Source organism: Somniosus microcephalus, chromosome 11 (genome assembly GCF_052327205.1).
Source record: "Somniosus microcephalus isolate GS21.2 chromosome 11, FLI_Smic_1.0, whole genome shotgun sequence".
NCBI lineage: Eukaryota > Metazoa > Chordata > Chondrichthyes > Squaliformes > Somniosidae > Somniosus > Somniosus microcephalus.
In genome coordinates this window covers 187,287,486-187,300,957 of record NC_140997.1, presented here as the reverse complement: position 1 = coordinate 187,300,957, position 13,472 = coordinate 187,287,486, and the positions used below count along the sequence as shown (strand labels likewise).

General features: G+C 46.3%; 1 protein-coding gene across 3 annotated transcripts in view; it reads left to right on the top strand.

The window, feature by feature from the left end:
• Nucleotides 1-13,472, top strand: part of nampt2 (nicotinamide phosphoribosyltransferase 2) — a 120,325-nt gene that overhangs the window by 44,692 nt on the left and 62,161 nt on the right. For all 3 annotated transcript variants that reach the window (XM_086001511.1, XM_086001509.1, XM_086001510.1), the window contains exons 2-5: nucleotides 4,485-4,620; nucleotides 10,883-10,986; nucleotides 11,798-11,926; nucleotides 12,553-12,711. In XM_086001511.1, the coding sequence (XP_085857637.1) occupies nucleotides 4,485-4,620; nucleotides 10,883-10,986; nucleotides 11,798-11,926; nucleotides 12,553-12,711 (528 nt within the window). The remainder of the gene's footprint in view (nucleotides 1-4,484; nucleotides 4,621-10,882; nucleotides 10,987-11,797; nucleotides 11,927-12,552; nucleotides 12,712-13,472) is intronic.

The window sequence follows — 13,472 nt, the reverse complement described above, 5'->3', positions numbered from 1 at the left end:
TGGTGAATCTTTGCTGCACTCCTTCCATGGCAAGAACATCCTTCCTCAGATAAGGCGACCAAAACTGCACACAATACTCAAGGTGTGGTCTCACCAAGGCCCAACCTGACTCTGGAGGAAAGTGGAGTAAAGGAGGAGGTAGTCTCCCTCCGCGTTTCTCTGGAGTCAAGTTGGGCCTTAACTTGAAATTTAAGCGACAACTTTTTAGTGTTGAGGCAAAATCTTTTTGCACCAATGCTACAGTTGTAGTGTAATGGTAGCCTTAGATAAAGGTTATGCTCTTTCCTCATGGGGCAATTTGCACCATCCACCGTACAAAGAAAAGCAGGTGACTATTACAAAGCTATGATACACTTGACCAGTTTGGATATACAGTATATCTCCTAAATCCTGAGGGCAATGATTTTACCCATTAGCAATCTTGCTTAAAATTCTAGCTACAACCAATGTTGCAACCTTGAATTATTACTGTTTGAATACATTTACAACCATTTTGAAATTTTTTCATGCCTTCTATTATTTTTGCCATTTTGGCAGCTGCATTTTGTAGCACAACACCAATTTTATTACACCGGGGGAATCCTAACTCTTTTCTTTAGTAATGCAATAGTATATTTTTTAATTCGTTCTCAGGATCTGGCAATGCTGGCATTTATTGCCCATCTCTAGTTGCCCTTGAGAAAGTGATGGTTGGCCTTTTTATTGAACCGCTGGTGAAGGTACTCCCACAATGCTGTAAGAATTTGACCCAGCGACGATGAAAGAACGGTGATATATGTCCAAGGCGTGATGGTGTGTGACTTGGAGGGGAACTTGCTGTCCAGAAAAGTTTTTAGTGTTGGAAATGATGCAGTCTGCTGGGTTACAAGACTCCTGCTGAAAGCACAATTAATAAATTGCTTTATCAATGAAGAACCACGTGTTTCACATTGCAGTTGAACCTCATAATATAGCATCAGAAATATCTAGTCTGTAAAACAAGTGATGGTAGTTCATGCATGAAACCTCACTGGTGAAGGGGGGGAGGGAAGCATGAGGAGGTGGTCATTTATTCAATGATCTAAACAAAGGAAAAGAAGTTGAAATCTAAATTGTGAACATCTTCGGCATTGTCGAACAAGCCTCATGTCTCTTGCTCTTTCTTGCTTGGTTATGAGCCTCAAGAATTTTTCTTGCCTGAAAAATAACCACAGCAAGGATGTCATGGTCATTCTTTGAACTTGGGTGATGAGGCAAACTGTTTATCTGGAGAACTTTATGCACCATTTTGTTTCTTTGCCTATTTTATTTGTTGTTTCAACATAAAGGTGCAACTTATTTCAGCTGAACAGAAATAAAGGCCGCGATTTTGTTGATCTCGGCGGGTCCGTGGTGGGCGATGTCGGTGGTGGGTCCAGACCATGCTGCCGGCTCCATCCCGCTCTGTGAAATGAATTTCCCCTGATTGGGCTTGTTAAGCCCACCCAACGCGTTTCCCGGCCAATTAGAGGAAGTGGGTCTGGTGACATCATTTGATGATGCATCATCAGCCAGTTTCCTTAAAGGGACCATGTCCAAATTTATTTTGACATTTGTGCTGTCAGTGTTCTACAGCATTGAGGTGCTGTAAACACTGACAAGCACTGCACAGAGGTGCATGGATGCACCCAGGCTCTCGCATGACTCCCTCCATATGCTTATGGAGGGAGTCACAGCACGCAGGGAGGTCCTCTTTCCTTCCCATGGGTGGAAGAGACCTCCCCAAGGGATCAACACAGCCTGGTTGCACATTACAGAGGAGGGCACAAGCAGGGATGTCGTTAGGAGGACCTGGGTGCAGTGCCACAAACGTTTCAATGGTCTCAGTAGATCACGAAACGTTAGTACAAAGCCACACTCAACCTCATCCTGCTGTGCCTCTCATCACATCCCCATCACTCTGCCTTCCCTACCCTACTCCTGCACATCCTTACTCACACCAACTTACCATGGACCTCCACCCATCCCTCTCTATCTATGTTATCACATCCCCATCTCACTAGCCACCCCTCACACTCACCCTCATCCTAGTGCAATCATACCAACTTAACAACATACAAGGGTAGGCACTTGGGTGTTTTATGCAATGTTCATGTAAAGTTTCTGTTAATATGGTGTCAAACATGAAACCTTTATTTTCAACACTTTGCGTTCTTGGACAGATTTGTATGCATCTTTGGAAGTGGCTTAGTGAGTTGCAGTGAATGATGAGACATAACGGTATCTCCCGAGTGTGAAAGGAATGGCTCGGGCATTGTAGGGATGCTTTATGGTGCTGGTGTGGGGTAGTGCCAACCTGGCGCATCATGTGGCAGCCAGGGTGTACAGCGTCAAGTGAAGTAATTCTGGTTATGGTGAGGCCATCCCTGGCCTCCCAGGCAGCAATGTGGTCGGGTGCTGATGCCCTGCGTCCTGTGCAGCATCAGTTGATTGCGGAGAAGGTTGGTGTTGTTGGTGTTGCTGATGTGCCTGGTGCTGGTGTTGGGGCTGATCGTGGCAGGATTCTGAGGACCAAGGTGAGAGAATATAAAGGGCACCCATGCTGATGGAGTAGATGTCAGGTGAAGTAGAGATGACAGAAGCAATCTGTCAATGGTGAGAAAGGTAATGAGGTCAGACTGGATGGAGACTTGTGTAAATACTTGCAGCATTGTGAATCTATTGTGGAAATGTAGTGAGGAACAGCTTGTGGCTGATGGAAGATATTTCTGTAAGGTGGGAGCTTTTACTTTACATTTGAAGCTGTCAACTCAACAGCTGATTCAATGGCCACTGAACTCCCACCTCAGTTTGACAGACATAGTCCACAATCAGTATAGATCCCATGGGCAAACTGTCATATACAAAAGGTAAGCTGAAAATCATTCTTAAGTGGCTCTAAACAAACCACTAATTACATGAATTGGGTCGCCCACCGCTGCCTGTCCAGCCTGCTCAGCGCTGACAGACCCGACATCGGGAAAGGCGCATGGGAGCGAGTTGACAGCAGGTTCCCGACCCCCTATTAAAAATATCAAATTTCCCACCCGACCCGCCATCAATCCTGCCCGCTGACCCCCTGGAAAATTCCAGCCCAAGACTAACCAGTCATGTAATATATAGTTGTAGAACAGATAAGTGTGGTGGGGTTGTGAGGTGCCCAAATATGGGGATGAGAGGTTGTGCACCTTTTCAGATAGACGGGGCTGGGTTCTAACTATCGGGCAGCCGCCTGGCGGAGCGCTCCGGCTGGTGGCAGGAGTCTTGGCCCATTGTGGGAGCCGGGCCTCATTACTATGGCACCGGCAAGCTGCAGATGGTAAATGGTGTTCCGCTGCAGCTTGCGGGCTCCAGGCCATACTATACTATATCAGATTCCTGGAATCCAATCCAGCCGGCAGGAAGATAGGACCATGGGGAGCGGTGGGGAGGCGATCACAGGGGTGGGCAGCGGAGGCCTGCATTATTCGGCGGGGGCCTGCATTATTCGGCGGTGGCCTGCATTATTCTTGTGCAGCCTGGGAGAGCATTCCTGCTCATCTTGACCCCACAGAAATAATTTTAAACTTACCTTTTTAGTCCCTTTTCTGCCTTTTCCTGGTTATCTGGCAATATTTCAACCAGGATCAGCAATTGTGCTCCAGATGTGCTCAAGTCTGCTCCCCATGGACTTGAGGGAGCGAAGCGGGTCCATAGCAGGGGACATGAACAGGATTGGAGAGAGTAAAGGTGTTACCGAGGACGTGAGCATCAAAGGTGGAGGTGAGGGAATGGTTGAGCAAATTGATGGCTACAGAAACCTCATGGTTAATGGAGGATGAAAGCTTGTGCAGTTGGGAGATTGAAAGTGCAGTTGTAAGTGATTGAACCATCATAGGATCCCGATTTGCATATTAGGGTCTACTGCCTGAAACAGGTGGGTGATCTTGCTGCCCAGTGGAAGACCCCTTTGAGGATGGCAGCGGCTGGAACTGGTTGTTAATGTAGCAAATGAAATCAGTATCTTGATTTTTGCCGTTGCCAGGTTATATTAATGCCAGGATTATTAATATTGGGTCCACCTGTTAAATAATTCTTTGTAGCCAGCACCAGATAACAATAGGGGGATTATAGTTTGATTTTTTTTTTACAAGAACTGTAATAGTTGATCTTTCCTATTTGTGTGTCTAACCATGTAAATATGGCTCTTCTATACGAATACGCTTTTTCTTTATCTTTCTCTCGCTCCTCTCTCAGTTGTGCCCTCTCTTGCTCTTTCTTTCGCTCTCTTTCACTCGCTGTCTCTTTCTCTTTGTCTCTTTCTCCTTTTCTCTTGCTTTCTCGTTCGCTCTCTCCCATTCTGCATAATATGACAACCTTTTAAAAGATTGTGAGATGTGACTGTACTGCTTTTCCAATGTTCTTTTCTGGTGTGAAAATGTTATTTTGAAACTTCAAACTGTTGACTAGCCCTTTGACACTAAAGATTTTATGTTTTGTTTTCTTAGGTTACTCATTTCAAACAGTATCCACCAGACACCTGCAAAATCTACTCTTATTTTGAGTGTCGTAAAGGAAAAGCTAATGAGTTCAATGAAATTTTGTTCTTTGGCTTACAATATATTCTGAAGAAATATCTATCAGGTAAAATATTTGTTGACCAGGGATTTAAAAAAAATTGAGACTGGAAAAATAGATGAGTAGACCAATCACAATTAAGTATAACTTTTTATCTTATCATTTTTTTCCCGTATGCCGGCTGGGAGGCAGGACGCCGTAGAACACATTCCTAACCAGCCCAAATTCACCGAAAAATCATCCTAGGTCTATAGCAATACTGTAGATTCCTTTTATAAGGCTCTATGATATACCAGCAAGAGCTGTATTCAAAACTCCTGTCTGGCACAAGGCTCCTGTAAAATGCTGTTTGCTGACATTGTGGGGTCGATTTTCATTCAGCAGTCAGGAAGGAAGCGGGACTACAACTTTCGGGTTTTAGTCCCGCCTCCATCAAGATGTGGCCAATCCACGCAATTTTCCCTTGATTGACCTTGTTGAGCCCACCCAGCGGGCTCAGCAGGCCAATTAAGGGCCACCCGGCAACAGGTGACGTCACAGACTGAAATTTCATCTGTCAAGGCGTCTTGACAGATGAAATATCAGTGTTTCACAGCTGTTTGAAGCTGTCAAACACTGACAGTCTTACTTCTAACCTGAGTCCTTCTACACAGACTCAGTTAGAAATCTCGGCGGCAATGAAAGCTGAAGGCTGTCACTTTTGACAGCTCGCGGCCATTCTGCTTTCAGTGCCAGCTGAATGATGGACTCCTGAAGCCTAGAGGAAGAAAGGCTGTAAAGGTAAGTACAGGTAATTTAAACTTCTTTACACACTTTAGACACACCAAACACACTTACCTTTGCACTCATGCACCCATCACTCACCTGAACACCGACATCGCGACCCCTCCAAGTCCTTCAACTCGACGGCCCGCCTGCTCTAACCTGGCGTGGTTTGGAGCCGTCGGGAATCCCACACAACACCCCTCAAAATAGGGATTAGGCTAAAAACTGCCTGTTAACTACCTGTTAACAGGCAGTTAATTGGCACTAATCCCTTCCCGCCTCAGGTCGGCGGGTCCCAGTGCGGGGCGGGTACCCGCCTCCTTTGAAACTTACGCGGAGGCGGGTTTTGGGCGGGATGGTGTCGGGACCCCCGAATTAGGGATTTTTACCCCCCCGCACGCCTAAAAGCCCACCTCACGGCACACTGAAAATCAACCCCTGTGTATGGGTTTTTCTAAAAATTGCTTTCACATTTTTTTTCCTGTGTCAGTTTGCTTCTACTTGTTAGTCGTACTCTTGTGCCCCTACTCCCACTGCCACCACCAATGGGGACGAGGATGTGGGTCTCTTTTTTTGAGGCCAGTTATGGGAGCAGAATAGCTCCTGAATAGTTTCCCCAGACTTTTGCCAAGTTTTACCAGTGATCTTGTGGAACATCAGTCGAAATGAATTAACTTTGTTGGTAGACATTCTTGCATTATTTCCAGCGAGTTGTGAAATTACCAAGCCTTTGTTGTAATCTGGATTCCATCTACAAGTTACAGTTTTAGTTTGTCTCTGACACAATAACCAATCTAATTTCTACTGGAATTCAATAGCTTAATATCATAATAGCCTGGAATCCTATGGCCATTACAGCCTAATCTCCATTTGTAATTGCAACAAAATAGCTCTGGGGATTTGGGAGGGTAAAGGATATTTATTTTTCTCCGTGTCCCTTCTTGCCATTACTTTCACATGTATGGAATGCACCATGGTTAAGCAGCAATATAACTGAAGTAGATTGCAGCTTACAATGCTGACCATATTTTAGTATTTAATTTTCTTTTGCCTAAATGTACCACCGTTTCAGTTTAGTCTTTTAACAGTTGGTTGGTGCAAGAGGAGCATAATTTAGATTGTGTCCATTGTGGCTAGGGGAGTACACTCAGTACCTACCTGTTTAGGTACTGAGGGCTGGATTTTGCCAGGCCCGAGGAGGTGGGAATGGAGGCGTGTGGAGTGTTAAAATTGCAAAAAGTGGCAGGCGGGCTCGACCCTGCCTCTATCCTGCCCCCAAGCAATTTTCCCAAATGCGTGGTTTCTGATCCTGTCTCCATCCCACCTCCAAGAGGCGGGATAGGCCCTTAAGGCCCTTAACAACCACTAAATTGCCTCTATAATCCCATTTTGAGAGGCCTTTCCGATTTTAACACGTTTCCCACATGATTCACGTCTCCTCTGAAACACGACGGTGAAACCTGGTGGGAGCACAATTGGATTGCTGACTGTCAGCTGCAGCTCAACCATTAAAGAGGAGATTTGATCATTCATCATTTGCAGGTGGCAGGACTTTGTTGTCTCAGGTCTGGGGGAACTTTTAGCAGGCATAACCACAGCTGTGGAAGATTGGAGCCTGACACCCATCTTCAATGTGACCTCCTGGGAAATCCCTCTCGCCACCTTGACTGAGCGCTTCCTCAACTGAGACATATACCAGAAGCATGGGAACCATTTATTTCCTTTCCTCCTGGACATCAGATGAGGATGAAGACCAGCTGCGGCAGCAGCAGAACCATGAACAACAGCAGCACCAACAGCAGCGGCAACAACAGGAGCGCCAAGCTGCTGCTCACCCAGCTGAAGCTGCACAGGCCAGAAGGCGCCAGCCCATGGAAGCCCGTTGGCACAGGAGATACCCCCCAAACAGGGTCTACAGACAGAGGATCAGCTACCTCAACATGAGTGAGCAGCAGTGCCAAAGGCGGCTCCGACTTTCGCGAGTGGTAGTGGGTGACATCTGCGCAATGCTGCAGCAAGACCTGGAGCCCAGAGGACCAGGTGGAGACCCCTTACCAGTGGCCGTCAAAGTCACCACCGCACTCAACTTTTTTGCTTCAGGCTCATTCCAGGGATCAGCAGCAGACATTAGCGGCATCTCCTAGGCGGCCGCACACACTTGCATCATGCAGGTAACCGATGCCCTCTTTGCCATCGCGCATAATCACATCCATTTCTCCAAGGATCAAGCAAGTGTTACGGCACGTGCGGTTGGATTAGCTAATCTGGCAGGCTTTCCAAGGGTGCAGGGCATCGTTGACTGCACACATGTGGTCCTTAAGGCACCCCATCGTAATCCAGGTATTTTTGTCAACCGCAAGGGCTTCCACTCCCTCAACGTGCAGCTGGTGTGTGACCACAAGAAGGAAATTTTACATGTTTGTGCCAAGTACCCTGACAGTTGCCATGACTCCTTCATACTGCGCCAATCTAGTGTGCCTCCACTCTTCAGTCCGCCAGACCAACTTAACGGATGGCGACTTGGAGACAAGGGCTATCCCCTGAAGACGTGGCTAATGGCGCCGTTGAGGAGCCCATCCAACGAAGCTGAGGAGAGCTACAACTACAGCCACATTTCCACCAGATCCATAATCGAGCAAACCATCGGCTTGCTGAAGATGTGCTTCAGATGCCTGGATAGATCAGGTGGAGCCCTGCAGTACTCAGCAGCCAGGGTCTCCAGAATCGTTGTGGTTTGCTGTGGACTTCACAACATGGCACAGCATCGTGGCTTGCAGATTCCTGAGGACCGAGTGGCTCCTCACATATCCTCCTCAGATGAGGAGGAGGAGGAGGAGGAAGAGAGCGAAAACGAACATCTTGCAGAGGCCCATCAACTAGCGGCAGCAGTACACGAGAACATTGCTGCCCGGGATGCAAGGAACGCACTCATCTTGGCCAGATTTGCTTAGCCTAGCCAATCAAGCATTTTTGCCTCGCAGCTTCTTACCAGCGCATCGACAATGGCCATGAACCAGCGGATTCCTAGCACTTTGACCACCATACTGACAATTGCAAGTAATCCTAAGCCCTCAATGTGGAAGTCCCATTTATGAAATGACACACGCCACAACTGCAACAGTTGCCATCAGAATTTTTAGTTACAATAACCAACTGATGGCATTTCAAAAATAAACACAACATTTCATCCAAGTGACTACCCTTGTGACTATTTGTGCAGTATCTTTCTCTTACGCATGCTCCTACGTGGTGCTTCCCCTGTGGCTTCAACAGATGTAGAGGCCCCTTGCTCACTTTCTTGCTGCTCCTGTCTCGACACCTTTGGCGGGCATCCTCTGGGGTTGCGAACCTGTGAGGGCTCGGTAACAGTCTGCTGCTCCTGCGGCTGTGCAGGGGTTGAGACGCCGATCTCAGTTGGGTGGGGACTCTGGTGGGGCTCTGACCGAGGACTTGGCAGTGGCATGGAAGTGTGAGCGCTTGGAGAGGAGCCCCCACTTCCTTGTTCTCTGCCACCTCATGGGTCAGGTCCACCTCAGCGCTTGCAAGTGGCTTGAGAGCACCTTGCTGCACATCAGGGGGGCCATGGGGAGCGTACTGCACTGGCAGTCCTACTCAGAAGGACTTCCATGAAGGTCTGGTTTCTCTGTTCAATAGCTGACCATCGCTGCTCCAGAGATGTCAGTCTATTCTGAACACTCACCATGTTTTCTACACTCTGGCGACTTAGCTCCTCCATGGCTGTAGCCATGCTCTCATCTACTGTAGCCATCCTTTCCACGGATGTGGCCATCCTTTCTGTGGTGATGCATTCATGCGCCAATGACTCCACAAAGGCTCTGCTCATGTTCGCAATGGACTCCTCCATTCGCTCCACACTCGCAGCGACCCTGGAGACAAAACCTGCCAGAGACTCCTGCACCTCTTCCTGGAGTTCCAGCACCGCTGTTCTTCTGGATGGACCCAGAGGCAGAGGGTCAACATGCAGCTGAGCCAAGCTGGGAGAGTCCTGCGCCCTCTGACTAGGACTCTCCACTGCTGCCCCTGTCTCCACAATCTGCTGATGCTCACTTGTGAGCTGTGATACACCAGGTGACAACACTACTCTATCTCGCGATGGTCCCACCGAGGTGTGAGTGTCTGCGCTGGTGCTGGGTTTGCTGACACTGCGCCCTCAGAGGTTGCAGCTTCTCTGAGGAGTCTAGAGACTCAGGCTCTTCCTCCTGGATAGTGGTGATGGGTGCTTGCGATGGTCCTGTGGGGGAGTGAAGGAAAGAGTCAGATGTGAGGCCAAGGTTACATGCACGTTGCATATTGCAGATGATCAGAAGTCCATCTTTTAGAGCTTCAGAATCATTATCAGTGACTCATGCAGTGTCAATGAGAGAGATGAAAAACTATTCTGTCACCAGCTTTCTCTGATGCACCCGTCTGTCTGTCCCCCACTTGCACGTCGTCCTCGAGTCCCACTATCTCCAGGACTGCCGCCTCCCAAGGGGTGAGGTGGGCTACTGAGAGTGGCCCTCCTCCTGTCCTCGCTCTTTCCCTCTTATTGTGAGCTCTCTTTTCCTGCAATGAGGGAGACAAGTGGAGTTTGAGTGAGAATGAAGGAGTGAGTGTAGAGAATCCATGCTTAGAAGGAGACAAAATGGAGTGAGTTGGCAAGACCAAGGGCCCTCCCTGTGTTTTGTAAATTGTTTTCATAGCATCACAGTGATAGGGAGTGTGAGGGCTGCATAGTCAAATAGTTAGGTGAATGTGACCATAGAGAGAGATGGAACGGGTAAGGGTGCAGGGATGTCAGTATCAAGTGGAATGTGGAGGAAGAGGTTGCTAAAGCTGAGTGCAATGGGGATCAGATTGAGGGTGATGGCAAAGTCATACTCACTTTTCCAGTGCGCAGAAGGTCATGAAACCTCTTCCTGCACTGAAGCCAGGTTCTGCGGATGAGGGACAATGAGTTCACCTCCTGGGCCATCTGGACCCACACAGCCTTCGTCTGCTGGGGAGGCTTCTTCCTCCCTGAAGAAGGGAAGAGCACCTCCTTACTAGCTCTTGCTCCCTGCACCAAAGCTTGCAGGGCGACGTCATCAAATCTGGGAGCAGACTTAGGTCTCCCGCTGCTCATTCTGCCTCCAGGCCCCTCTCACTGCAAAGGTCAAACGGTTGGCAGTCTACAGAAGAAGCAAGGCTTCTTGCAGACCTTAAATGCAGCAGCAATGATGATGTCATTGGAGGCGAGTTTCGGACTGAAAAACCTAATTGGGCCATGGGTTCCCACATGCTGGAACTCAATTGCCCAATTAGGTGAAAATCGCATCAATCTCCCACATCGATTTGGAATTGGGTGGATAACACGAAAAGCGGATGACACGACCCCAGCCCGCCCCAATGACAAAATCCAGCCCTGAGTGTAAGTGTGTCCTGATTCATGGAATCATTTCAGGTATTTACTGAATTACCACTTTGTACTGAGGGTATCTGTCTCTTGGGAAGGAAGATCTTCCGCCACTGGGGTCTTGCCCTAATGCATTACCAATTTTTCTTGTTAATAAATCTCATACAGGTTCAGTTGTGACAGAGGAAAAGATTCAACAAGCCAAACAAATCTTTGAGCTTCATTTCAAGCAGTCTGTCTTTCATGAGGAAGAATGGCGATACATTATAACGGTAGAAAACTATCCCTTTAGAAAAACTGTTAGAATGTACAAGTAGTTCCATTTGGATCAAACCCATGAGTCATGATGTAGAATGGCTCTTTACCATTTTCATTCTGTAGTAGTTTCACAGTTAAACTGTAAATGCAAATATGTAACTTTCAGTAATATGATCTCATGTTTGAATACCAATCAATGTACTTGCACCTTGAACGTGGGATGCACTTGTTAAATTTATGAAATAGGGGATTATTGTTTTGGGCTTCTAATAACCTCTCTCAGCAGTAACAGCTATTCTTGTGTTATTCCTTCTAATCCAGAACCTGTACTCAATTTTTTTCACTCTGTTCTTGCAAAGATGCATCCTAAGGGCTAACAATGACCCTGCTCACTGTAATTTGGGGACTTGATTTATATTACCCATGCACTGGAGCACATTGATGTTCGGCAGCAGGCTAATGGCCTACAGCATCTGAATACCAACGTGAGGTGGAAATTTCCAGTGATTGAAAAAAATCTATTTATGTTTTCTAAAGTCTACAGAAATCTGTGAAACCTGTTTTTCATTTTTTTTACTGTTTGCAAAACTGATTAGGATTGGCACTTTTGTCTTTTTTAAAAACTTGCTCTTTTGTCTGAAGTTATAGCCTTGAGTTTGATACCACAGTACACCACCAGCCCATCTGTTAAGTTGGTTTTCATGTCCTATTGAGTGAAATAGATCTTAAGAGGACTCTGTATTGCTAGAAAAAACAATGAAATATGATCCTCCTTTCGTTGAAACTAGTTATCTGAAAGTGCCTTACAATTTACTTTTACTTCAGAAACACAATGGACATTTACCAGTTCGTATTAAAGCAATTCCTGAAGGAAGCATCGTCCCTCGTGGGAATGTCCTTTTTACAGTGGAGAATACGGACCCCAATTGTTTTTGGTTGACAAACTACATTGAGGTTTGTTTTCATTGCCTATCATTAAATCTTGATGTCTGATCCTGTCGGAATTCTTGGGGTCAGGCAATTAGCATAATGTTAGCGGGTATCCGCATCAGTATTGGTACAGCTGGCCACACCCCCCACTGGGGGACGTGGTTAGGAAAATAAGGTGGTGGCAAGCCACTTGGGGCAGAGCCAGCAAGGCAAAATAAAGGTTTACGTGAAGACTGGTATTTTAAAAGTGGCAAAATCTGCTTTTCTTCCGTATTCCAGGCCACAAAATTGGCCTGAATTACTTTTGTGGACCCTATTTCTGCCTCTTGCAGGCCTACTGTATATTGGGAGCACTAGAGGGAGGACTAGTGGGAACTCCAGTGGCCGATGCTATCTCACCTCCATTTTTGGTGTCAGGTTGTAAGGGAGCATATGCAACAAATCTTGCCTCAATTTCCACCACCATATTCTCTGCACCCCAAATACATTGAAATCTTTATGAATGTTTAGGTCCAGTGTTGTTAAACAAGTAATGAAGTTCAGACTTTGAGATTCTGTGAGTTAAAATGTGCTGAATAGTCTTCATTGTGACTTAGGCGTTCTCCAGTAATAATCTAGCAAAAATGAATCTGAATGCTTTCTCTCAACAGACTATTCTGGTTCAGGTCTGGTATCCTATCACTGTCGCTACCATATCCAGGGAATTTAAGAAGATTCTAGCTCTGTACTTGAACAAAACAGCAGGAAGTTTGGATGGTCTGGAGTTCAAATTACATGACTTTGGTTACAGGGGAGTCTCTTCTCAGGAGGTACTATGATTTTAAATTTCAGTTTGACATTGGATGTAATTGTCCTTTGGTGGTTTATGATGTAATTTTGTTTTGGGATGACTAATAAACCATTCTGATGCACATGATTGCAATGATATCTGGGCAGTAAATATAGCAGACAGGTGAACTTAGAGGTGTTTCAATCAAATGAAACAAGACTGCTTCCGTGTTTTGGCATGCAAGGGAATCAGGGTTTTTATGTGTCAGACTTTTACAACTTCTTTTGCATTGACCTGAGTCAAAGGTTTTTTTTTGTAATGTAGAAATTTAGCTTATGCGATAGAAAGTTCCAGTGAAAATGAGTAAAGAATGCGTAGTGCTTACAAATGGGGGCTGGTTTTTCTTCATCTGTACTCAATGCATTGGAGAACCAGGATGCACGGAATATCAGAAAATTGGGCTAGTTGAGGAGCTCATTGACCTGATTTTTCCTCTATTTTAAATTAATGGAGGACAATCGGATGAGTTCCTTTACAGGCGTGTGCCTGTTTTTTTTTGTGGGCTGTACCTGGATGCAGACTCAGGAACACTCCCTTATGTACTTGGGCTAAATATGGTATACTGTGGCAGTTCGTGTGGATCGCCACTAAATAAGAGAGTTTGACCTCGACGAACTATTAACAAGTTGTTTATTTACAGGAACAGACTAATTACATCAGGTAAGATGGCAGGTAAGATGACTGACTGTAGGAGCACAGTGGTATAGGTCTTGTCCCAGCTGGGACTCCACGAGGACTGAG